The 27,666-nt window shown below is 30.5% G+C and overlaps 1 protein-coding gene across 1 annotated transcript; it reads right to left on the reverse strand.

The window, feature by feature from the left end:
• Positions 1-7,394: 7,394 nt before the first annotated feature.
• LOC129321620 (uncharacterized) lies at positions 7,395-23,808 on the reverse strand. The gene is made up of 14 exons (XM_054967456.1): positions 23,670-23,808; positions 23,424-23,555; positions 23,268-23,333; positions 22,768-22,833; positions 22,549-22,624; positions 21,319-21,396; positions 20,597-20,694; positions 19,994-20,067; positions 18,967-19,054; positions 18,689-18,846; positions 17,146-17,188; positions 16,129-16,194; positions 9,798-9,875; positions 7,395-8,047 (listed from the first exon to the last, which is right to left on the reverse strand). Exons 2-14 carry the CDS (start codon positions 23,520-23,522, stop codon positions 7,973-7,975), a joined length of 1,065 nt encoding a protein of 354 aa, XP_054823431.1. The 5' UTR covers positions 23,523-23,555; positions 23,670-23,808; the 3' UTR covers positions 7,395-7,972.
• Between the last annotated feature and the right edge of the window lie 3,858 nt (positions 23,809-27,666).

A 27,666-nucleotide genomic window follows, 5' to 3' on the forward strand; every position in this document is an offset into this window, starting at 1 on the left:
TTCATGTGCTCTTTGTCACTTAGTGAATCTATGGTTTATTTCAATTGTGACATAGTATGTAAGTCAACAAAAGATTCTGACTGCTTCAATGATTTGTATGCCATAGATTTCTTGAACACAATATCTTGCTCTTAATTACCTGCTCATAAACTAACTTTAAAGCTTGGAGCACCAGTTATGTTACTGGAAAATATTGATCATCCAGCGTTAGGGCTTTATAATGGAACTCTATTGCACATTTCATGCTTAGGAAGGAGAGTTATTGAAGGTATCACATTGAATGCATCAAATCACAATCAAAAGGTGTTAATCTATAGGTTGGACATGAGAGATAAAATAGTTAATGTAATTTATATTTATTAATTTTATTTTTTTTTTGAAAAAATATTTATATATTATCATACTTAATTATTTAGAATTCTTTAAATTGACAATTAGATAATAAGAGTAATTTAATGATTTTAAATTTTTAACATAATTTTAATTAGTAGAATTAAATATTTTAGAATTCTTAATAACATTAAAAATAGTATAAAAGTGTATATTAAGAAATTAAAGGGAAAATCTATCTTATTTTAACAAAATTGAAAAAAAAAGTTTTTCTTTCTGTATTTTACTTTCTAAATAAATCATATGCGATGGAGGAAAGGTAAGCATATTTAATTTATGTCATAGAAAACAAACCTAAATTACACTCTTGTCTTATACTCTTCGTATTCACCTTTTTCCTATAAAAATTACTATGGGATAAAGATTTTAGGATATTTATTAGGTTCTTTAAAGTTAGCTTATTTTGCTTCAAATAATGTTAATCTTTATTTTCTGAAAGACAATTCGGTAGATCAAATCGAAAAGCACATTGTGTTAGAAGAGTGGGAAAATATAATAAACTCACCTTCTAATGGGATTTACACGTCTCTTTAAAAGAAATTCTACATTCTATATGATTTTTTTATAATTTAGGTGATCTACAAATGGCTTGATTTTGAATTTTGACTATAAAACCACTAAATTTGTATATTTATGCATATATTTTTTCACCATTAATTAATTTATTTTTTAAATAATGGTAACAGAAAATTTGTCATGAAGTTAAAATATAAAAAAAATTATACTAATAAAAATTGGATCTAGTTGAAGGAACTATTTTCTCAAAACATGAAGAACCAATATTTAAGTTTCTCAGTTAAAGAGGTTTTTACATTTAGTATTAGACTATGTCTCAAATATAATTGTTTCTAATAGGAGGATATATGTGACCAACCAAATAAAATATATAAAAAAATTATAATCAATTTTTAAAAATTAAATAATTTATTCATGGCAAAAAATTCAAATATAAATTAATCTCAAAACTAAACAACAAGAACAAAAAAAGGCAGAATATAATGTACTCTTCCATTCTCATGTGGCTTCGGCACATATTTCTTTATTCGTAAAAATATATGTATGAAAATGTTAATTTATGGTTATCTTCATCGTTACATTTTGCTTATATACTTTAATTATATACCTATATTCAATCTGTCATTTTATAGGAAAAACATATTAAAATATGAAATTTAGTTGGGGTGATAAATAATGGATATGCTTTTCAAATGGATCACATTGTTCTCTATCTTTTGTCCCTTACACAAAAAACACAACATCTCTTATCTCTTCAGTCCCCCAACAAAATAACAAACATAAGACCAGACCCAACTTCGTGATCCTTTTTGGGAGCTATTTCCTTGACCTTCGAATGATTCAAGGGATGAAATGAAAGCACTCAATAAAGTAGCAAACAAAGATTAGGCAAATCTCAACATTAATTAAGCTTGGATTTAAATTATCCTTTGAATTTAAGATAATTGTGAAGTATTATTAATAATGTTTTCTCCTCCCTAACCATAACATAAACCGTTTCTCAGAAGCTTTATTTGGTTTAAGATATAATATATTAGGTAAGTGCTTTATATATATATATATATATATATATATTCTAATTACACCCTTACTTTATGAAGTAATTAATGAAAGTGTTTTGAATAAATTAAATGTTATATTTATTACACTCAACGACACAATTTAAAATATATGAAAATTCTTAAAAAATCAAGATTTTCATCAATTTTTTAGAAATATAAATTATTTAAAAATGACTTGTATTGTGGCCTACAGAAAATAGGTTGAGTGAAAGAATTTTTTTTTGTTATAAATAAAGTTGACTATTGCAACCTTGTAAATAGTAAAAACTGCATTACGAGAGCTTTTTCTAATTAAATCTTTTTCTAATTAAATCCTACAATACTTCTCAAGTATTGTTGGAATTTATAAAAAATTTTGAAATACTTCTCAAATATGAGGAGAAGAAAAAGTGAATAAGCTAAAATTTTGAAAGTGAACTCCATACATGTTATGTCACTCTTACAGTTTAATGCCCAAATTATGCATAACACATAGCAGAGATTGAAATCTCACCAACCTAGCAAATTTCAAGACTGTTGAACCACTTCCTTTTCTAAAAGAATCAAACAAGACGACACAAGACGGTAGATCATGGATTTAGATTTTCTTCATTTTTTTCTCTCTTCTATTTTCTGTTCACTCCCAACCTTAACTATTAGATTGAAATTCGAGTGGTCGTCCAGATTTAATTTTTTTATAATATAATTTTTTAATATTTTATTTATTGCAACTCTAGACTGTCCTGACCAAATTTTAAAAACTTAAATTTATTTATTTATTGTTTAAGAATTTAAGATTTATGAATAATTTTTTGAAAGTTTAAATATGAGCTATTCAAATTTCAAGGTTTGAAATGAGGAGTGGAGAGAATCCAAATCCATTGATACAACATTTTGAGAGAGATTAAAAGATATACATCTTCTACGATCAAAAGTATCATAAAGGTATTAAAAAAGAAAAAGCAATATCATAAAGTTATTATATGGTGCTAAAAGTCTTTTTTTTTTGTTTTTTTTTTCAAACCAGAAAACATGATGCCAAATGTTAACAAAGTATGACCTTGTTTGGTACATAAGTTGGAATAGAAAAAGGAGGAACATAACGTTGGGAGAATTAAAAAGAAGTAAGCTGTTGCATGAGAAATGCTTTTAATACCTCTGAATAATAAAAATATAATACTCCCTCCATCTTAAATTATAAAATACTTTTGAGAGATATTCAACTTTTCAAAATAGGACATTTTGAAAAAATTAAAATTTTATTAAATAGGCTTATTTTAATACTGCCCTTTCTTTCTATAATTAATTTTTATTCCTTTTCTTTTTAATATATTAAATGATAGGTATTTTTAGAAGTTTATATTTTTATTTTAAAAAAATAAAATTATTAAGCATACTTAATGAGCTTTATTATATGTGAAATTTTATTTAAAAGTATTTTATAATTTGAGACAGAGAGAGTATTAAATTGAGTAACCATACGAGACATATAATAAGTATTTCCTCCATTAAAAAATATAAGATATTTTTAATTTAATCTCAACCTCCAATAAAGTAGTTACCTACTTTTTAATTAATCTTATTTTTTTATATTTACTCCTATTAAACACCCTATAATAAATAAAAAGTTATTATCAATAGGATACTTTTAAAAAAAATAATTATATCTTAAAAGATTAAAAATATTTTATATTTTTAAATATCCAACTCTTAAAAAATTATGTTACATTTTTTAAATAGAGGAAGTATTTACATATATCAATTTTCATGTATCAGGCCCTTTTCAGTAATTGTACCAAACAGGACCTTTACTGGGCCCAATAGACAATGATACAAGTGAGCCGAGAAAACCACAGCTTTCTTCGTAGCAAGCCAAGGGGAGAAAAAACCTTGAATGACTAATGAATGCCACATCTCCATAATGACCTTCTTGAGAGCGTTTGAACTGGCCTGCTAATTTCCAGAAATTGACAAGATCAAATTTTAGAGGGCTTGAATTGGTCATTTTAAAAAAAGTGAAGCGGACCACCACAAGCAATTATTAGAAATACCATTATCTATTATCTGAAGAAAGAAGAAATGCCATCATCACGTTTAACTCAAATTTTCCTCTAAACTTGAGACCACAGTTCAATTAATTCTCACCCAATTCCGCCATATCCTGCTTGGTGCAATCTATCCACGACTGCTATGTTTTCCCCTCCTTTTCAGCCTTAATTCACATCGAAGGCTTCTACGTACCGTCTCTTGTTATTTATTTTTATTTTTATTTTTATTTTTTTAGTTGGACGCACAGATATTCTCACTCATTAAAGATAGTTCGATCATTTTACCTTCGAAAATAGTTGCATAGGAAGTCTTTGGGCCTACAGAGGAATGTCAAAATCCATTGGGTCTGCGGCATGAACGTGTTCCTTTCTTGGGCATTGTATGCCATTCTCCCTATTAATTAATTAGGAGGATTTTAGTTAAGGGTTAGGAAAGAGACTTAATTTCAAGTGGGTTTAAGAAAATTTTAAAATTTCAGTTTAGTCTAAAAATAAAAACTCAAAAGAATTTCAAAAAAAACTATAATGTCTTTCAATTGTTATGCAGAATCACAAGTTGTTAAATTTTTTACTCCACTTATTAATTTATAAATATGAGTTGCAAATTGCATGAGTTGATATGTCAATAATTATATAAGACTTGACATTAATTTTTCAATCATAAGCTACAATATCAATTGTTAAATTGTTAATTTTATTTGTTAATTTATTAATATCAGTTGTAAATTATTGATAGATCTTATAATTTAATAACATTAATTATAAATTACTGACAGGTCTTGTAATTTACAACTAATATTAGTAAATTAATAAGTAAAGTTAACAAATTAACAATTAATGTACTGATTGTTTGACAAAGGGATATAATTTATAAGTGATATTAGTAAATTAATAAGTACAGTAAGAAAATAAACAACTAGTGATTCTGCATAACATGTGAAGGATATTTTGATCTTTTCACTGTTAAAATTCTTTTAACTTTTCTCCCATAGATTGAACTAAAATTTTAGAATGTTTTTAAACCTACCTAAAATTAAATCTCTTCTCTGATCCTCAACTTTATAATAAGGAGAAAATTGATAGTTGCATGGTTATAACTTGGGCCTATGCTCAAATAGGCTCAACTATCATAATCCACACAAAATCATAAAAAACCTTTGACTTTCTCTTGGTTTACCCCTTGAATTGTTTCTTGAGGTTTGTCCATTCGGCCTTGAGTTTTCTTGAGGTGGTCTTTATACTTGTTTTGTTTGCCAACTCCACCTATATTCCAGAGGTGCAGAAATCCGCCCCTAAGAGTCTTGCCTTCAGTTCTCTAATCCTTCTTGCAGTGATATGGATCTTGATGCACTGATGTAGAGCGGGGAAGGGGAAAGGGAGTAAAGGACATAAAAGGACAGAGAAAGAGATAGAGTAGAGAGAATATAGACAGAAGAGAAAAATTTAGAGAAAAAAAAAAAACAATGCAATAGTAATTCTTATTCAATAACAGGCATGTGCAAAGAAAATGTATTAAAGGCACTACATGTAACCCTCAACTATAACCCTAAAATTAAAGCTTTGAAAGTATAATATTCATTAAATCCAAATAATTAAGTGCAAATATCTTTTAAAAAAAATTAAAGATACTCAAGTAATTTAAGAAATTACATTTATTCAAATCAAATCCTAAGATCAATCTAGTAAAATAAAAATCTCTAATCTAATTAATTCGGCACCTCATCATTTCTCCCCCATTTGAATGAATTCTCGTCTGGAGAGTAAAATTGATGATGGCTACAGGGAAGCAAGAAATAAATAGGAGATTCCATGATTGGCATGTGATGACACATGTAGCACCATCTAATGAATAGATAGGCAGTGTTTGGAGGTGAGACACAATGATAGTAGTGGTTTGAAGATTTGATAGGTGGATGTGAAAGATCTATACTTGTGGCAATGAGTTGAACAAAATGTGAATGAGATTTTATATGTGAAATTTTGTGTTTTACCAGTAACGCAAGGGATATGGCTTTATGAATGTCTTTTAGAGTGCGTTTAGTAGCAAAAGTGGGGTACGAACTTAACTCTAATACTAATTGATACAAAATGGAAAGAGGAAATGGAATAAAGAAGGGAAAATAAAAGAGATTGGAAGAGAACAGAGAGAATATAGAAAGAATAGAGAAATCCATATGAGAAGCAATACAATAACAACTCTTATGCAATAATAAGTGTGTGCAAAAAAAAAAAAAATGCATTAAGGCACTATATGTAAGCCTCAACTGATAAAAGCATAATATTCTTTAAATCATAATAATTAAATAGCAATATTCTAAAATAATTTAGGTTAAAATATATTTTTAATTCTCTAACTTTATATAAGATTTTAATTTAATCCTTTAATTTTGTAAAATATTTTTTTAATCCTTTAACTCTAACATCATTAATTTTAGATGATTATTTTATGTTAATCATTGTTATTTTGAAAAAAACTTAACATGTCAATATTTAAAAATGTTTAGTCAATATTTAAAAGTTCAATATAAAAATTTGTAGGATAAAATTAACATTGTTAAAGTTAAAAGACTAAAAAGACACTTTATAAAGCTAAAGGATTAAAATAAAACATTGCATAAAATTAAAAGACTAAATATATACTCTAGCTAATAATTTAAAAGATAACCTATTAATTTAAAAAATTACATTTATTCAAATCAAATCCTGAGATCATTATAATAAAATAAGAATCTTAAGTCTAATTAATTCCATGTTCACAAGTGGACACAAACAGATTTTCTGTTGCGCGTCTATTGGCAGGCGAATATAATTCATTTGGTCACGTCCACAACTGAATACAACAGTCCATGTTTTCTCTCCTATTTTTCTTTTAAACTCCTCCTAAAGTATCATATTCATTCTAAGCCATTCCTAAGAGGTTCAAACAATTGTAAGAGATTTTGGTCGGTGGAGAATGCTAACTTACATTATTTGGATCATTTTCCCTTGTTGAATACAATAAAATTTTCCTCACACTTTCAGACTAGCATCGTAGAAATAATGAAGGAAAAAGGTTCAAATGAATACAATACTCCACGTATAAGGAAAGAAGTAATGGAAAAGGAAGGTCCATTGCCAAATCAAATCATGTCATTTAAAGAGTTTCAAAATGCACTGTGGATTTTTGAATTCCTCTATTTCATAGTGTAGCTCATGTCAGGATATAAATCCTTTTGAAATAAAAAAAAAAATTTAAAAATGTTTAACTACTTCTACTGTAAGCGTGTGAGAGGAAACAAGTGAAAAGAAAGAGAGAAAATTTCTCGCACATTATATCACTTTATTTCCAGGAGATCAAAATGACTTAACCACAAGAACAAACAGGAAAATGGTAACACGAGCGAGATTGGAATCTCACACATCATAGCAATTTCCGGGACAGTTGAATCACTTTTTATAAAAGAATCAAATAGGCCACAAGTGACTATGAACCACAATACTTTTGAGAGAAAAAGAAAGCCTCCATGATCTGCGGGCTAACAGAACAACATAAATATATCATAGTATGCTAAAAGTTTAACTAAGTTCCAACAGACGTTGATACAAGACAAGCCAAGAAAAGCATGACTTCTGCAGGAAGCAAATGCAGATTTCCACAGAATGACCAAGTTCATGGATGCCATAAATCTCACTAATGCCCTTCTTGAGACCAGTTGAATTAGCCTAGATATTTCCCAAAAAATTAATAATATTAAATTTTGGGTAGCTTGAAATGCCATTTCATAAATGAAGCAGAACAAAGCCCATTTCATTCAGTGCTCTCAGGCTCTCAGCTCACAAGCCATGATTAGAAATGCCATTACCATGTCTAACTCAATTTCCTGGGAAACTTGTGTACACAATACTACTAATCCCCACCCCATGCATACTATGGTTACTACAACTACAAAAAGATATCTTCAGTGATGATATAACTGAACAGATGACATTTTTTCTGTTTCACCCACCACCAACATCAGTGATGAATATGCTTCCTGAATCACACCATCCACCCAAAACATCCATGTTGGAGCACTGCAACATGAATATAGATAGTAAAGTAGAGCAATTTGCCAAAGCTAAGTCGTATGACACAAAAAGAAAAAAAAAATGAATTACGACTTTTTAATCCAAAGCAGGAGCAAAACTAATCAATTTTCCTTTGTATTTTTTAAAGATTTTTTCCAATTGAAAAACATTTACTATTGATTGATTGATCAACCACTCAATTTGCAAATTATTATGCAAAGACTTTAGAAATTCACGTGACTGGAGAGATTTGTCATACATGAAATTTTATGGTAAAGATTAAAGAAGGTGATAGCTTTCATATATAAATATAATACTCAGAAAAATAGGCGGATAATAAATTAATTGAAAGCTATTAGTTGACATGAGGATCTTTGAAAGAATGGAACATTTCTGCTCTTGTGCATTTCCTTTCCTATATCATAGTCTAATAACAAATAAAATTCGAATTCTCAGGAGGGGGAAAAATCCCTAAAACTGAATTTAATGCTAAGAAAGAGCTTAGAAAAATAGCGATTTTTTTAACAAGTTTGGATTGAAAAAGAAAAAAGAAAAGAATTTTAAAGCCTCGTGCAAATATTTTAAGAAAATGAGGCTAAGATAGCTTATTACAAACCAAAGAATAAGCAGAAAATGGAAAGTGCCAATTTTGATCTTGCCTCATTAGCTATAGTCTTCTTTGAATCTAATGTTAATATTTCCGTCATTTTCCTCTCTCTCTCTCTCTCTCTCTCTTTTTTCTGTTAGGACAGTGGGCATGTTTTGGAATTAAATAATTGTTCATGTACCCCCATTAAAGGGAACTTGATTTCAATTTTTGCGCTAGGCCAATATTGTCACTTCTCTCTCAGCAGGGAAATGGAAAAATAATTATTTATAGGTTCTACTGTTACCTAGCAACTTATATATGTTGAATAATTGAATTTTGTCTTGCATCAAAACAATCCTCCTTGTTATAGCAGAGGTTCAGTCACATTTCTAAAGATAGGTTAGTGATGGGAAGTGAGTTCATTAACTAAGATGAGTAATCTAATGGTTTGCTTGAGGTTGTCTAATTTTGTGTGAGCATAAGAATTCATATTCTTCATGATTCTTCTTCATATCATCGTCATCATCATTTTAGTAAGGATGCAATTGACTAAAGTTTAGCATGAACAAGTTTCATGCGAGTGGCAGTGGTATAAACAGTGACTTTTGCTGGACTATAGGTTCGTGAAATAAATCAGTCTGGAATATGAAAAAAAAAATATAATCAAAGAAAAGAACTAAAACAAAAATGATATTAAATGGTATAATGCCTAGCATCATATACGGAGGATAATAAAAGTTGACCTTAAGAGAGACCAATTTTATGCAGATCTGCCATCAATTTGTCTATGTGCTTAGATATTGTTGGCAGTTACCTTTGATTTTACTAAATGATTTTATGTTTTTATTTTAATAAAAGATTATTTGTTTTTTAGTCATCTTCGGGTAATGATTTCATGATTTTAAGATCATCTAAAGTGTTTTGTTTCAATTATAATGATATTTTGACCGGGATAAAGTTAACCTTATTTTAGGATCATATTTTAAAATTTTATTTTCATTCGAGTGGAATAAGATTATTTTGAATATTTTGTTTAGATAGGCTTTATCACTTAACTACTCAAGAGTTCGGATCTCTCTCTTTTACCATTTAAAAATATAAATTAACTTTCATCTAATCAAATAACTTAGGAGGATCATTAGCCCTGAATTTCTACAGTTACAGTACCTTGCTAAAGCCAAGCCAGTTTGAGTCTCCTCTAAAGGAAAATAATTTGTTGCTTTCTTTCCATTGTCCACAAAAGACCTGAATAGTCAAGTCAGAAATTCAGACCACTATAAGCATCAACAGCATTAAGCAGTTATACATGCAGTTCAAAACGAAAGATAGTTAAACACTTAATTTTGCATGGAAGAGCAAGAAATGCCTTTGGAAGTTCAGCATAAAAATTATTCCACTGAATCGTTGTCATAAAGACAACACTGAATCGATTCATAGGATGAGAAAAACATAAATTGTTAATCCTAACTCATCTACCCTTTTTTACACAGTATTAAAGAACTTGATGTCCAAAAATCACATTGGATTTCAATTACCCCGGGTTGAGCTAACAAAAAACAAGGGGAACAAAGCCCTTCCAACAACCATTCAGCACAGCTACACACCCAAAGCTCAAATATGAAACCAGTGATTAAACTAGTACTTTGGTTAGCTCAGTTACCTTTTTAGAAGTAACTAAATTGTGAACCCATGCTTTGCACAAAGTCTAAGATAAGTTGGACTATTAATGATATACAAATAGTGCAAGTTTATGTAGATTTTAGATTATATAGGGATTCCACTTGGATTGTTGTGACAAAAACAACACTAAATCAATTTCCTATGATGGGAAATTCATAAACGTGAAGGCTAACCAATGGAATATGAGAATTAAGATACTTGTAGGAAATAGCTACTTTTAGATTTTATTTTATTTATTTTCTGTTGTTTATTTTATTTGCTAACATGTAGGTTTCTTTTTGGAATGATGGCAGAGCAAGTTGATGATTCCTTCGCGGGAAGGAAACCTTAGGGGAGAGCAAGTAGATGCTACCTTCATGAGAAGGAAACCTTAACCTCTATATATATGTCCCTTGTGTATTTTGAAGAGGTGGGCTGAATGAATGAAATTTAATTTCTATGATGTTTAGATAACTTCTTCCTTTCTCGTTCTGTTTCTCTCCCCACCCTTCTTCTCATTCACCCTCAAGTTTCTTCACATTCCCCGTCCTTCAGCTCTTACCTCTCCTTCATTTCTCCGCCTAACCTCCCTCCTCCAGTTCTCTCTCCCCTCTCACCCCATTACTGTTCTGTATTCCCCCTTCCTTTTTATCTGTTCCTACAACTCTTCCCACATATCTGTTCGCATTAGAAGCAGTGTCTGTGAGTGGGCGTTACATCACTAAGTCATTTGCCTTTCTAGAAGCAATGATCGTGCAAGTGACCTAATAGACTTCTAGCGGACTCCACAACTTCCACGATTTCATAACTTCATTAATAAGTAGCATTGTCAAAAATATTCTAAAATATAGCCTCATTCAAAGGAATTATATACGAATAAGTATTCAAACTATAAAGGCAATGTTTTAGATGGATAAATGATTCTTTCCTTCCTAGAAAGATGTCTATAATATTCATTAAAACCAAAAAACTGCTAAGAATATCCTCAAAAATAATACTTCCTCTAGTTCTATTTATAGAGCAAAGAAAGAAACTTTTTTTTTTGTCCTATTTATGAGTAACATCAATAAATTTTTGTTACAAATTTCTCCTTTACCTTCCATTGAATGTTGTAAAGAAAAAATTTGTTGTTAAAATATGTATATTTAATAGGAGCAAAGTTGAAAATTTGTTATCTATTTAGATAGAATTAATAAATTTTAATGTTTTCTTTAGTTTTGGTAAAATATAATGAAAATGACTTATAAATAAGACATGAGGAGTATTGATTTCTTTTATTAAACACATAACTCATCAAATAATGTATTTTTAAATATAAATTTAAATTATTCTAATTTCTTGCGATGACTATTTTATATTAGTCAAATACTCCCTTTGAACCTCTTTAAAAGAAACAACTGAGAGCATTATTTAGGTCTAAATATAAGAAACAACTACCTACTATCTTGTGCATTTATTAAAAAAATTCTTTTCTTAAACCCTCCATGAAGGAAACAACCGCCCTCTCGTTTACTAACACGCAGCCAGTCCATCATGTCAAAAAATCTATAAGGGTGTTTTTTAAAAACAAATAAATCTCAGACATATTTATTGATCTTAACTGGCTTCCTTGGTCCATGTAATTTAGTCATTTGGTTTTTTATAAAGAAGTCTGGAGGGAGTACATATTTTATAAGCAATCAATATAAGCTCAAAATGGGCGTACTTGTATATATCTTTGAATTTAGGTGAAAAGAATGTAGATTTTTAAAAACACAAGATGGCTATGTAATTTAAGCATCTTTTAAGGGATAGACAAGCAAGGACAACAGCAATAAGCCTTTATCCCACTAGGTGGGGTCGGTTATATGAATTGTAAAACGCCATTGTGCTCTATTATTTATCAAGCTTTTAGAAATATTATTAACTAAGAGATCGTGTTCACCAACTTTCAAGAGTGCTCTCTTACGCTTTCCTCTACCCCTCTTAACAGAGCTCAAAATTATATATTTCACTCTTTTTCATGGTGCCTCCCGCAGTCTTTTTGTACATACTCAAACCATCACAAATGAGTTTCCATCATTTTTTCTTCAATAGGAGCTACTCTTACTTTTTCGTGTATGTACTCATTTCGAATTTTATCTTTATGTGTATGTCTGCACATCCATCTTAACATTCTCATCTCTGCTACTCCAACTTTATGCTTTTGTTGTCCCGTTAAAGTCCAGCATTCACTACTATATAACATAGCCAATCTAATAATAGTACGATAAAACTTTCCTTTAAGTTTATTAGGCACCTTACGATCGCAAACAACTCCCTTACCTTTTCTCCAATTAAACTACCCAACTTGAATTCTATGTAAAATATCTCCATTGATTTCGCCATCATTTTGAATAATAACGCCCAAATATTTACACTTTTCCACTTGAGGTATAATTTGATCTCCCAACTTCACTTCCAAATTACTGTCCACTAGTCTCTTACCAAATTTACAATATAAATATTCTGTCTTACTCCTACTCAGATGGAAACCTTTCCACTCCAATGTCCTCCTCCATAACTCAAGTTTACAATTAATCTCTTCTTTTGTCTCTGCTATAAGAACAATATCATCCGCGAAGAGTATACATTTGAGAATTTCCCTTTGAATATATTCCGTCAAAACATTTAGGATTAAATTAAACAGATAAGGACTCAAAAATGATCCCAGATGTAACCCAATCTTTATAGAAAAATCCTTTATTCGACCACTAAATGTTTTTACACTAATTTTTACCTGCATACATATCTTGCATAACTTTAATATAAGCAATCCGTACTCCCTTCTTTTTCAAGGCTTTCTAAAGCACTTCTCTTGATATACGGTCATAAATTTTTTCCAAATCAATAAAAACCATGTAGAAATCTTTATCTTTACAACGATACTTTTTCATTAATCCTCTTATTAGATAAATCGCCTCTGCAGTTGATCTACCTAGCATAAAACCAAACTGATTCTCAAAAATACTTGTTTTTAATTTCAACCCATGCTCAATTACTTTCTCTAAAATTGTGTGGCTTACAAATTTAATCACTCTATAGTTAATATAATTCTAAATATCCTTTTTATTTTTACAAATAGGAATTAATGTACTTTTCCTCCAGTCATCAAACATTTTCTTGGACTGTAAAATTACATTAAATAACTTAGTTAGCCATTTCACCCCTTTTTCACCTAAACATTTTCACACTTCAATAGATATACAATCAGGTCCATTGACTCTACCATTTGCCATTTCTTAAAAGCTTCCTTTACCTCCTTATCACATATTATTCGATAGGATAACAAGTTTTGTTCTCCTTCACAAGTTATTAAATCCTCTAAGTTACTAGACGAACCCTCTCCATCATTGAAAAGTTTGAAAAAAGTAAGTCTCTCATCTGTTTTTAATTTCATCATCTATAATTAAAATTCTTTCCTCTTCATCCTTTATACACCTTACCTGTTCTAGATCTTTTGATTTTCTTTCCCTAATTTTAGCAATTTTATAAATGTTTCATTCTCCTTTTTTGTTTCAAGGTTCTCATAAAATTCTTCAAAAGTTTTAGAACGAGCTTTACTCATAATTCTCTTAGTTTCTTTCTTAGCCATACGATACCTTTCTCAATTTTCCTCATTGTTACACAAATGTATGACTTTAAAATAGTTCTTCTTATGTTTAATTTTGTCCTGTACATTATTATTCTACCACTAAGACTCCTTATCTTTCGGACTAAAACCTTTTGATTCTCCTAAAACTACTTTTGCAACCTCCCTTATCTTTTTAGCCATATCCTCCTATAAAATGTTAGCACTTCTTTGAGATTCCCAAATTCCTCTGTCCAAAAGATTTCGTTTGAAAATATCTTACTTCTCACCTTTTAATTGCCACCACCTAATCCTTGGTGCTACTATTTGTCGACGTTTTTGGATTTTACTCATAATACACACATCAAGGATAAGGACCCTATGTTGTGTCGTTACGACATCCCCATGAATTACCTTGCAATTTTTACATAGTCTTCTATCCGTGTTCCTAACCAAAAGAAAATCAATCTGTGACCTTGAGGCTCCATTTTTATGAGTGATGAAATGCTCATCTCTCTTTTTGAAACAAGTGTTAGCAATTTTAAAATCATACGCCAACGAAAAATCAAGAAGAGTTTGTCCTTCATTGTTTAGCTCTCCAAAACTAAAACCACCATGCACCCTCACATACTGACCAACCTCCCTCCTGACATGCCCATTAAAGTCTCCTCCAAAAAAAAAATTTTCATTCTGTGGTATGTGTTGAATCAACCCCTCGAAGTCCTCCTAAAATAATTCCTTAAGATTGACTTCTGTCCCGACTTAAGACACATAAGCGCTAACAATATTAACAATCTCACATCCAACTATCATTTTTAAGAAAATAATTTTGTCTCCCACCCTGCTAATTTCTACGTTCTTCTTCCATTCCTTATCAATAATGATGCCTACTTCATTGCGTATGTTTACTTTTCCTGTATACCAAAGTTTAAAACCTTGAATATCCTTAACTTTTTCTCCACACCATTTTGTTGCTTACAGGTATAGGATATTGATTTTCCTTTGAATCATAACCCCTACAACCTCTACAGATTTACAATTCAATGTCCCAACATTCCAAATACCAAATTTAATATTGTTCTCATGGATTAACTTCTTTAGCCGCGCACATCCAGAATGACGTGATAGCTCTTGCTCATTTAACACTGCATCCGAGTGCCGATGTAGCAGCTCTAACTCACTAATCACTATACTCGAGCCATGCAGTGCGTTACTTACTGGCAACAACCTAACATTAGCATTATAACGCCTATTGTCTATATTCATGATAGATTTAATAAAGTTTTACGTTGATTGTTGATGGCCCAACATAACCCTCCTCAAGTGTGGTTATAATTACTAACCAAAACAAAATAAGCTTTGAACCACTGAAAGCACAGCATTCCCTATAGTTTACTAGAGTTATCATCCTCGTTAATAGGTCCCCATTCAAAAACCATTACCTTGGGCAACTGTCTTTTGTGTCTCAAACTGAAGCAAATCCCAGCACAAGGGTGACAAATACATAAAAAGAAAATTATTAAAACCAACAAACTGAGTTTGAACCGCATTAAAAAAAAAATCATTGCATTAGACAAATACTATAAACTGTTATTAATTCATGAATACTCTCTTTGTTAAAAAATGTAAGGCATTTTTAATCAAATCTTTCCCTAATAAAATAGTTATTGATCTTTAAATGAAATTAACATCATCTTTTCATACTTACCTTATTTAATAGAGTGTTTCACTTTAAAATAATTATAAAATGATTTATTTAGTATGGGCACTTTTGGAAAAAACACATTAATTATACCTCAAAATACTAAAATGTCTTACATTTTTTAACATCAAATTTCTTAAAAAATACCTTACATTTTTTAACGGAAAGAGTATAATTATGCCATAAAACCTTCATATAAACTTATTACTATTACTCTAATTATATTCATGAATTACAATGTTTAAAGAATATAAATCCCCCCAATAATTTTCTCAACATGCAGCAGCGGCAGATGCAATGCGAGTAATTACAATTGACATGATTATATGAAACAAAATCAAATAAGAAACAGTATTAATTTTTCTTTGAAATTGAATGATCATGGGCATTGATATTTGACATTTTAAGCATCCCAATCCTCAACCCCACCTTCACCAATACCATGATCATGTCACTATCCAATTTCAGTCTAGATTAGTTAAAAGTATTAAGAAAAATAGCACACATAAGACCAAGAATTTAGCATCAGAAACCACAGAGAGAATCACCTCATAATCAACCCCTTGTACATAGATATAGTTGGGATCAACTGTTGAGAAAGCAAGTCCTGTTATCTGCGGCAATATTGGATCATGCAATTAACAACAGTCATTTATATCAGTAATGGAAGACCCAATAGACATGGTTCTAATTTAATTTTACAGAAAATGACTAGCAACAGGAAAGTTGAAGCAGTTGACAAAAAGCTAGAAAGATTTTTTCATAGTTAAAAGGTCCACTTATATTGGCTAAAGCATTTAATAATGACCAGTCCCTCCACTTGCCACGCTTAACCTTCCTCCCAACCCTTCTTTTTTGTTTTTTTCCATTTTCAATCAATATTCCTGTTTTGTAAGAAATCATCAATGTTCTACAGGTGGAATTTAAGAGCTTGAACCACGATAATCACCCTGAGCTACTAGTCAATAGGTTAATTTAGAACAAACGACAACGAGCTTGAATATACTTTAATGACAAAATACCCAGATTCCATTATCCACTTTCACAAGAAAAATACGGAAAATAGAAATTGATTTGCCATTTACTTTTTGCATTGCGTGTGTGTTTGTTTCTCAAGCATAAATGCTGGTACACAAGGAATATATGCATGAAAACAGAAATGCTCATTGGATAAAATCAACCAAAGGAGTGTTCCGAGTGAAATAAACCATGAAATCATGTCATTCTTTCATAGAACAAGCATGTATACATACAACTTCAATGGATGTCATTGTATAAAATTGTACAGGGGAGACAAAGAAACTAACACCACTTAAAATTTAATCAAATCCTAGTAAAGAAAAAGAATACTAGAAATTTAATTCAATGGTGAATGATAGATTTCAAAGGTGCATCGTGGCCCACATTTATCCATATTACACTCTTAATAAATTAATGCAAATAATGGCAGAATATAGAGCAACAAATTCAAACAATTTCTTCATTTCCAATATTATTCCTTCAAGAAATATTAAAAACAGAATCAAAACATAAAGGACCCACGCAGCAATCTCATTAAAACTGACCTCATATTTTGAACAGTGCACCCATCTAGATAAAGCTGACCATCTACAATAACGATATAATTCACAAGGTTAGGATAGACTGTTTCAGGTGACAATGAGTATTGCTTATAATATTTGTCAAGTATTAAAATCTAAGGCATTATGTATGTGGGTGGACAGAGGCAATAATATAGCCAATTTTAAAAAATGACATACTCTTTTGTTCCCTTTTCTAAATCCAAGGAACAAAGCATATATTGTATGCTTTAACTTTTCTTCATGAACCTATCTAGAAATATATTAATCGAACCAACCTTCATCAATAATGACATAGAAAGAGTAATCATGTCTACAAACATACATACTACAAATAAAACTTCAGAGAAGAAATGATTATACAGCTCCTGAGCAATCACAAAGAGTAACTAGGGGTTGTAATAAAAGGAGAAGAAAAGAATATGCCACTAAAGAGAAGGAGACTAATCTTAATTAATTGAAGGGGATAATAATTGAAGTGGCAACAGAAATTAGTGAAGGTAATGAAACATTGGATTGTGGGAGTGAATCGTGAATTAATACATGACGTATTGAATCAGGGAAATGAATTAATACATGAGGCAGGTGTTTTAAAAAGAGAGTTTCAACCACACGATTCAACAGATGTCAGGTGACCAAATTCGACTTTGATAAATGAATGTGGATTTGATGCTGAAAAAATGCCTAGGATTTATAAATATCTCATGAGTGATGCAGGCAAGTTGAGAAATCATTGGATGCCCACCTCTAGCATGAAAAGCAATAATCATGGATGTAGTGTTTGGATCTTCAAGTCCTCATTAGGAAGCTGTGGAAAATCCTGATGATTAATTGCTTTTATTAGGATAGATTTTACTTTATTGTAATCCCTAATTCTTCTCTTCTGACCATTGGATGCATTGGATTTGGTGAATTGGATAAAGTTTTAATTGCAATATATATGTATTTGTTGAGAAGTTCAGGGAGAACAATTGAACCAAACAGTATATACTTTCTTCATTAGGCTTAAAAAAGAGCCAAAACGTGTCCCATTTTTAAAAGTGGATGTTATTATCCTGTTCACATCACACATACATAATGCCATAGTTCTTAAAAATTAACAAATAATTGAAGCAATTATGCCAAATAGTTTATGCACAGGAATTTCTTTAAAAATAAATATATGCACCATATTAGCTACATAGGTATAGTAACCAGGCTTTAGAAGTACTTGAGAGATAAAAAGAAAATTATAACTACTGTTTTTTACAAAAGGTAGTACAGAATTATTATTTTGATTTTTGTACAAACTTTTTAAAATAACAGATATGTTAGTGTCAAAGTTGATAAAATGTATTATACATATTTATTTCATGATAAAATAAAAAAGAAAGAAAAATCTATTTAAATTTCACGTGTAAAATAATCAAATTATAATTAGCTTCCCTACCCTCTCCTTGGTTGTTCCAAACAAAGCGTAAAAGTCAAGAGTCATGATCCCTAATGAATTCCAATATATTTCGTCCATAAGACCATGACAGTGACTAACCTGCGAGGATCATAAATGGTCACTGTGCGATCAGCTCCACCCACAGCAACATTGCCAGTCGAAGAACTGCAAACAGAATAGTATATATCACCAGGGGAACCACATATTCGATGTATACAACCACCATTCTCGTTCATTCTCAAGTCCCATATAGTCAGCTGCAATTTATTAACAGAAGATGCACAGAAACATATGCAAACAATAAAAAAAATGAGGGAATTCAAGACAATCCCAAGCAAAACATATTAAAAAATAGCCACAAAAGCTGAAGGAATTACCTGGCAACCTTCAGTAACAGCTAAGATAGAACCTCCATCTCCACTAACTACATTTTGCATGAAGTTTAATGAAGTGGGGTACCACAGCCTGTGAGAACCAAATTAACTAAATGTCATCCTTACAAATAAATGTTAACAAGCGCAAAATTTAGTGCAAGTTATACCATTAACATTTGACCTTTTAGGGAATAAGCACAAGTCAACCATAAATAGTGGCAAAAAGGAAAAAAAGAAAAAAAAAATATTAGACATGCCACTGTATGAAGCCAAGAAAAATGATAGCTAATTAAAGCAATAATTTAGTTCTATCAAACAAGCCGTGCAAAACTTGAATAAGCTGGAAAAGAATTTCAATTACTAAACATTTCCTTCATAGCAAACCAAACTTGTATCAATGAGGTAAATAGTGAGGGCCTTCATCAGAAAATGTTAATTCGAACAGTTACTGAGACAAATGGAGCATTCTGCTGGTTAAGAATTTAAATTATTAAGGGTGACCCTGAAACAAAATATCTCATGCAATAGAAAGTAATTTGGCAGCTAAATACACAATAAGAATACACACAGGAGCTTCTCTTCTTTTTCCTTTCTAACAAAATTGTAAAAGGGTCACACATGGAATCACTAATCAAACTACATTGAAGCAATTATTGCAATTTTAATCAGCAATATATTCAAGATCATATGGCAGCAAATTAATGTAAATCACAGTATTCTGGATGGGAAGGGAGATGAAAGGAAAAGTTAAAATTTAGATTGTATGACTTGAAATGTTCACAATAAAAAATTTGGTATCAGTACAGGTCAATGACTCCAAGGCATGGTCATTACCATAATGTATTTTGAGACAAACCTTTCATTAGATGATGTCATAATGAGTATCATAATAAGAAGCACAACAACAATTTGTAAAACATAGAAACAAGAACTGGAGGAGTAAAAGGAATAAGATAATTTCAATTCCAAAATATTAAAATTGGACAAAAAAAAAAATTGGGAAGATTTAACCATCCTATAGTATCCTTACATTCTTAAGGTACGAATGTGTATATCTTGATCATAAATGTCAATATTTTTGCAAAAACTGCGAGCAACAGCAGCCTGGATGAAGGAACCAATCAACAAATCAGGAAAACCCATAAAAAGGGCAGGAAATTATCAAATGTCAGAACTAGAAGATTAAAAGGGCAAGCATCTTCTGTCCCCAATCTTTTATTTTTCATTTGACTAGACGTAAGGTAATGACATTTCATTCAAAATTTTCATAATTATTTCAAGACAAGGACACCAAACAATATAATAATTTTTGTCGTCTTCAACAAAAGTTATGGCTACTGCCACAGCTTTTGTACAATTTTATCTTCTCAATGACAGAATTAGAAACTTACAAATAGAGTATACATTACAGACCTTTTTTGTCATTATCAGCAGGAAATCATCAATAGGAGATGCAAAACAATATTTAATCTTAAAAATTAATCCTGGCATCCATTATTGTGAACAATAGAGGTACCCTCTTGATTCCTATAATCATTCTTTTGGGCACAAAAACCATGGGATAGAAAAAAATGTCATCACAGGGCAACAAAAAACATATGAAATTCTTAAATTTGTCCATATGAAACTTCACCATAAACCATTGACTTGGGCTAAAGCAGAGTCCTGACCAACTTCCTTCTCCTATTCCATAGTCATTAGGCGATACTGAGTATGTAAGCATGTCAACATCTGCATATTTACAGATACATCTTTGTCACTTAATAGCAAACAGGCGCCAGCAAAAGTAAACTTCAATATTAAATTTTGTCGTTGATTTTAAAATGTGAAATGAAATGAAAAGGAGTATAGATAAGGTTCCTGCAAGCCAATTATACCATAACAAGACATATCTGTCCCTCTTAACATATTAGAACTCAAAAAATATCAATCAGGTGAATCTAAGTAGTAACTCAATGAACTAGAAGCATCATAAACTAGAACACAACCAATGCATTCTCAAAGGTAGATTGTACTAAAGACCTTTTTGTTAAGTACATGATAGAAAAACATAAAGTATTATACCTCAAACTTTGACCTTTTGGTAAACTATCACTTAAACTTTTAACCTTACCATAATTAATCACTTGAACTTGAGAAACCTTCCACTATGAACTTCTAACTCTTACAATCAAACACTCGTACCTTTGAAAAATCTCCAAATAATGTCTAAATCCACTCTCCATTTAAAAAAAAAAAAAAAAGGATTTTATAAATGGTAAAGAAATTTGGAACAAAGAACCACTCATTTTTCTTCTTGAACTTCAATAATTCTGAATTACAGTATTGAAAAGACAAAAATAAAGAAAAATGTACCTTTACCCGAAGTATCTAACTTTGATACAATAAGATGACCATAAGAATCCACACTTCCTAAAGTCAAGTAGCCATGGCCTGAGAATTAAAGTAAGTTAAACATACAGAACAGCAAACATATAAATTAACCTAAATCATATAAGTATATTAACGTACTAAATTACTAGAGAAAAATTTTAATTACTTGGAACGATACTAGAAATTTCTTTCCATATAAGTTTTCATTTCAAGGCATCAACAAGCATTTTATCCAACGTGGTTATGTTGAACTCTTACAATGCTGTGTATAATTCTATCAATTATTTATTCAATTTCTTTGAGACCTTTTAGTTAACAATATCTCAAATACTTTGGGTGCTAATAGAGCATAATGATGTTATACAATCCATATAACCAACCCCACCTAAAGGGGTGAGGCTTCTTGTTGGTGTTGTTTTTGTGTTTAATCAATTTCTTTGCTTCATAACTACCTAATTGGGTAAAACAAATACAAACTCAAAAATGAATACAGCAGAGAGCTCCTTTCTTCGTCAGAAAAATTCTTCCCAAAGCTGAAGAGGAATTTAATAGCTAATAATGAAGAGCTGAAAGGCACATCAAACTAGTTATTTCTACATATTGTAGAGCTCCATACATCATTCAAGTCTTATGAGCATTTACTGTCTTTCTAGCATCAACAATTAAAACTTAAAAGTATTGACATTGACAAATATATAGGAAATACAAACAACAAGAACCATATTAGGTAAAATTATTCTCATATCAGTTACAAAATGATATATTGCTAGAAAAAGCTTTATGATAGAATGATAAAATTGAAAGGAAGACTTGAGCGCCACTTGATTGATAAGACATCCAGCAAAAAATTAACCGAACAAAAAGTACAATAATAATTCATGTAAAATGAATCATAGTGTTATAAAACAAACAGAATGTTATTGAAGCAAGAAACATTTTAGCATTCAATAATATTATTCAATATTTGATTCAGGGTCAAAATCCATGTTGATATACACCAGTTTCCAGGAATTACTTTAATGCTAATTAGCTACTTTGAATCAGGTCAATTGACAAAGGACAATTATCATGCATAGCCTATCAAAACTTTTTTACTAAATAAAAGGCATTGTTAGAACTAAGAAGGCTGAAGATACTTTTAAAAATAAAAAAAAAAATTGACCGAAAGAAGAAATTATTGAAAGTCATGATTGTATTGCATAAGTTACGTACTTCCAGCTTCAGCAAGAACAATACTCTGAATTTCTGAACGATGAGGGCAGCGATTGACTAATGAAGAGTCAATAACCTACCAGAGACAAGAAGAACAAAATTCAACAATCACCATACTAACATATGACAGGAAAACCAAGAAACTGAACACATGAAACTTCACATAAAAGGATCTAAGGCATGACGCAAGTATTTTCCTCTGCAGTACATGCTTCGTACCTCAGTTTGTTCAGGGATCAAAAGACCTTCTTTTCCTTTACAAACTGAAGATTCTTCCAGCGTAATCTAGAAAGTACACAATTTTAAGAAGAAAAGAAATAAAAACTTTTAGAACTACAAGAAGCTTAAATAAAACAGAATATAAATAAGCCTATAAAAACAAGATAAATGCCTGTGACAACTAACATGAAATGCTCCGCTACAAAGCACTATTCAGCGCAAGTCTCTCTTATTCCATGTACACATCACACCAAATAACTGAGCTTATCACAATCACCATGCATTTTGGACGGTTTAACATGTAAAAATCAAAAGAAAGGCAGACAATGGTGCTCAAGGTTACTAGTCCAATCAACTACACGGGACCATGAAACGAAAAATGCGTTCATTCTCCCTCAAATCTATATACCTATATATACTTTAAAAACGTCATGAGTCATTACCAGTGCGGGTCATTCCCTATGCCATGTTATGCATACAGAGTGCATCAAAATAGATACCTGGAGCTTGTAAATGTCACAACCGGAAGCTACGTATACCAAACAAAATCTTGGGTCTTCGCTAACCTAACAAATGAACAAAGAACGTAAGAGCCCATAAGGAGGCGGATAAAGCGAAACATCACAGAAAGAGAATTGATAGAAGCGATTTTATACATGGACAGCGAGGCGAGTTGACTGGAGGCTTCCAGGCGATGGGTCCTGAATAAGAGTAGATGGAACCACTGCTTTCTTCAGACTCTTAGCTTCCAACATCTTCACATTCGCGCTCTTCAAGCGCAAGCGTTACTGTCGAAGAGTACATGGAGTCAGTGGAGTATGAGCTAAGCCAACGAGTTTACAATTTAATACTGCTGATAGTGGTTCTTCAGTGTAAAATTGGAAGTTTTGTGAAAATCTTACATTCAGGAAATCCCCTCGTTCGGTTCATTGAAGATGTGCCAGGTTTATGCGTGGCGGCTATTTAGAAGACGAAGAGACCTGAGGTAGAAATCTCAAATCTCAGCCTCCCCCGCGAACAGCGAAATGAAGAAGAGGGGCCCCATGTCATAATTAATATATACATATATATATATATTTTTTTTTTTCCTTTATATATTTTTTATTACAATTTAAAATTATTCTTATTTTATTATTTTAAAAAGTGATACTTTTGTGAAATATATTTTAAAAACAAAAAAATAATAAAAATAATTATTTTTTATTTTTCTATTCATTAAAATAATAATTCTAGAACACTTAAAAGTTATTTTTATTTTTTATTTTTTAAAATAATATTTTATTTTTTTATTCTTTAAAATATTTTTAAAAATACATTACTAAATAGATTTTGTTATTCTCTTATTTTGAAGGACAAAATTATTTTTAAAATAGGTTTTCAAAAAAATCTTTAATTTTAAAATTGTTGATCCTTCTATTAAAAAATTTAAGATATTTTTAACCAAATTTTACCCTCAATAAAGTAATTGCTTATTTTCAAACTAATTTTATCTTTTCATATTTATCCCTATTAAAAACTCTATAATAAATATAAAGGCACTATCAATAGAGACACTTTTAAAAAAAGGTAATAATTACATTTCAAAAGACTAAAAATGCATTATATTTTTGAACATCTAACTTTTCAAAAAATAGCTTATATTTTTAAACGGAGGGACTATGTTATAAATAAAAATTTAGACAAAGGGAAGAGAAATATTAGAAGAAAAAAATATTTGAGTGAGAGAAGAGATAATTCTGATTTTAGTATATTGAATATAACGAAGGTACCTCATATTTATAAGTATATATATAGTTGACTAGAATAAATAAAATATATAAAATGATAATAACTGAAAGATATTGAAACAGTCAAAAGATATTGGAGTAACTGAAAGATATAGACATCCACATAATATTTTAAATATTCATAACAATCTCCTTTGAATATTCATAAAAGATGTTGTGCCTTGTTAAAACTCTACTAAAGAAAACCTAGTGAGACAAAACTCTAGTGAATGAAAAAGAGTACACAATACATTCCTAACACTGCCTCATTAAAAACTTGCGATAAAAAAGCCAATGAGAAAAAAGCATGGTTAAGGAAAAAAAGAGTACAATATATATAAACTCCTCCTCATGTCTAGATCAATTAATATTCTTGAGTATGTGAACTCCAATATTATAAACAAGGTTCTCAAAAGTTGAAGGGGGTCAACAAAATCTGCTAGATTATTACTAGATCAAACTTTTTGAATTTTGATTTCTTTATTTTCTTGAATATCATGTGTGAAGAAAAATTTTGATGAGATATGCTTTGTTTTATCTCCTTTAATATTTTCTTCTCTCAATTGGGCAACACATGCTGCATTATCTTCTCATATGATTGTTGAGATCATTTTAGCATAAGAAGGACAACAAGTGCCTTGGATGTGATGGACCACAGATCTTAACCAAATGCATTCTGAACTTACTTCATGCAGTGTTAAAATTTTTGCATAATTAGAAGATGTGGCTACTACAGTCTATTTCATATATTGCCATGAAATAACCCACTAAATCTTACTTGATTTTATTAGAATATAATAAATACATATCCATAGTACCTCTAAGGTGACATAGAATATGTTTAACTTCATTCTAATGTCTTTGTGTTGGTAAAGAACAATATCTTGCTTGCTAACAAATTAATAACAAATGCTATATAAGGTTATGTATGACTAGCAAGATACATTAATGCTCTAATGGCATTAAGATATCATACTCTTGGACCAAGTAGCTTTTCATCGTCTCCATGTGGCCTAAAGAGGTCTTCATTCTTAGTCAAAGATCTAACAACCATTTGAATGCTCAAAAGATTTTGTTCATATAAAATCACATCAAGATCCATTTTATATGTGTTTTTTGGTACACAAAAATATCTCCATTTAAACATTCAATTTGTAATCCAAGGCAAAATTCATGCTTAAATTAATTCATAGCTTTCTAAAAGCTTTATAGGAGTTCCAATAATATTTATATTATCAACATAAACTGCGATTATTACATACTCATTTTCAGATCTTTTCAAGAAAATGTATGGACAAATAAGATCATTCTTATATCCTTTCTTTATCAAATATTCACTAAGGTGATTTTACTACCTACGCCTTGATTGTTTTAAACCATAAAGGGATTTGTTTAACTTGATTGAGTGTTGTTTTCAAGATTCTTGATTTTTTGCTTCTATCAATTTAAATCCTTCTGGAATTTTCATGTAAATATCATTATTAAGGGAGTCATATAAATAGGTTATAACACTATCCATTAGACATAAATCTAATTCCTCTCGTGCTACCAGATTAATCAAGTAATGAAGAGTAGTTGCATTCACCACAAGTGAGCATGTTTGTTTAAAATCAATACCAAGTCTTTGTGAAAACTCTTAAGCAACAAGTTGTGCTTTATACCTTACAATTTCATCTATTTCATTTCATTTTTGCACAAAGACCCACTTAAACCCAGTGGTTTCACATCTTTAAGTGTGCGAACTATGAGTCTAAAAGCTTTTTATTTTTCAAGAGATTTTAATTCTGCCTCCATTGTGTCCTTCTGCTTTGGCCAATCATTTCTTTGTCTACATTCTCTAATAGACTTTGGTTCTTGATTGTCAATGTCATTCATGACATTTAGTGCTATATCATATGCAAAATTGTCATCAAAGTTGATTTCATTTTCTATCCCATTAAATTCTATTTATAACATAATTTATTGAGATCTCATTATATTTATCCATTTTAAGTACCTATCTCACCTAGAGTTGAGACTTTTGTTATGTTTAATAACTCTTATGGATTTTCATTTTTCTCAACCAAGCCATCTAAATTTTTGTCTCCTTTTCCTTTTCGAGGAGTTTTATCTTTACAACTGATGAGTCTACCATGCTTAAGGAAGTCCTAGACTCATGTATTGTGATTGATTGTTTGACAGGAACATCAATCTTGATCAGAGCATTAGTAGTTGTAATATGTGATTTGGTCACTCTTTTTAGATTAGCAAATGTGTCTAACAATTGATTTACCAAACTTGTAATTGAATTATCTTTTGAACTTCTAATTCACATTGTTTTATACGAGGATCTAGATGAGACAATGATAATTTATTTCAACTAATTTATTTTTCCAACTGCTTCTTCTCTTCCCTAGTGCTGGAAAAACGTATTCATCAAAATGGATAAAAGCAAAATGTGTTGTGAATAAATTTTCAATTAATGGTCTAAGATATCTTTTTATTGACTGAGATTCATATCCAACATATATTTCTAACCTTATTTGAGGTCTCATATTTGTATGTTATGGTGGAGTAATTGGAACATAAACCACACACCCAAAAATTGTAAGATGGAAAATGTTAGGCCCTTGACCTAAAATCATTTATAAAGGGGAGGAATTTTGATAGCTTATTTGGCTTGATGCAAATTAATGTTATAGCATGCATGATTGCATGCCCCTAAGTAGATATCAAGAGTTTTGGTCGTGTGAGCAATGGTTTTGCAATCAATTTTAAATGTTTGATAAATGGTTTTGCAATTTTATTTTCTATAAGAACATGTACTACAAGATGCTCAATTTCAATTCCAATAACCATACACTAGTCATTAAAAGCTTGAGATGTAAATTTAGCAACATTATCAAGGCATATTTTCTTTATTGAGTAATCAAGAAAATAGGCTCTTAGTCAGATTAATTAAGCAAGCAATCTCACAAATGCCTGGCTGCGAGTTGATAGTAAGCATACATGCCCTTTGGTTGATGCATCGATCAAAACTATGAAATATCTAAATGGTCCACATGGTGGGTAAATTGGGCCATAAATATCGTCTTGTATGTGCTTTTAAAAAGTTTATTGATTCACTCCCGATTTTGGATGGTGATATTTGGAT

The sequence above is a fragment of the Prosopis cineraria genome, unplaced genomic scaffold (genome assembly GCF_029017545.1).
Source record: "Prosopis cineraria cultivar Desert tree isolate PC_DT_omini unplaced genomic scaffold, ASM2901754v1 PC1, whole genome shotgun sequence".
NCBI lineage: Eukaryota > Viridiplantae > Streptophyta > Magnoliopsida > Fabales > Fabaceae > Prosopis > Prosopis cineraria.

Excerpts from the sequence above, each read along its gene's own strand:
- LOC129321620 (XM_054967456.1), bottom strand. The coding sequence starts at position 23,522 with ATGTTGGAAGCTAAGAGTCTGAAGAAAGCAGTGGTTCCATCTACTCTT. Across the intron at positions 22,834-23,267 it reads GTGACATTTACAAGCTCCAG|ATTACGCTGGAAGAATCTTC; the intron begins GTATCTATTTTG and ends TGTACTTTCTAG. Across the intron at positions 22,625-22,767 it reads TGATCCCTGAACAAACTGAG|GTTATTGACTCTTCATTAGT; the intron begins GTACGAAGCATG and ends TGTCTCTGGTAG.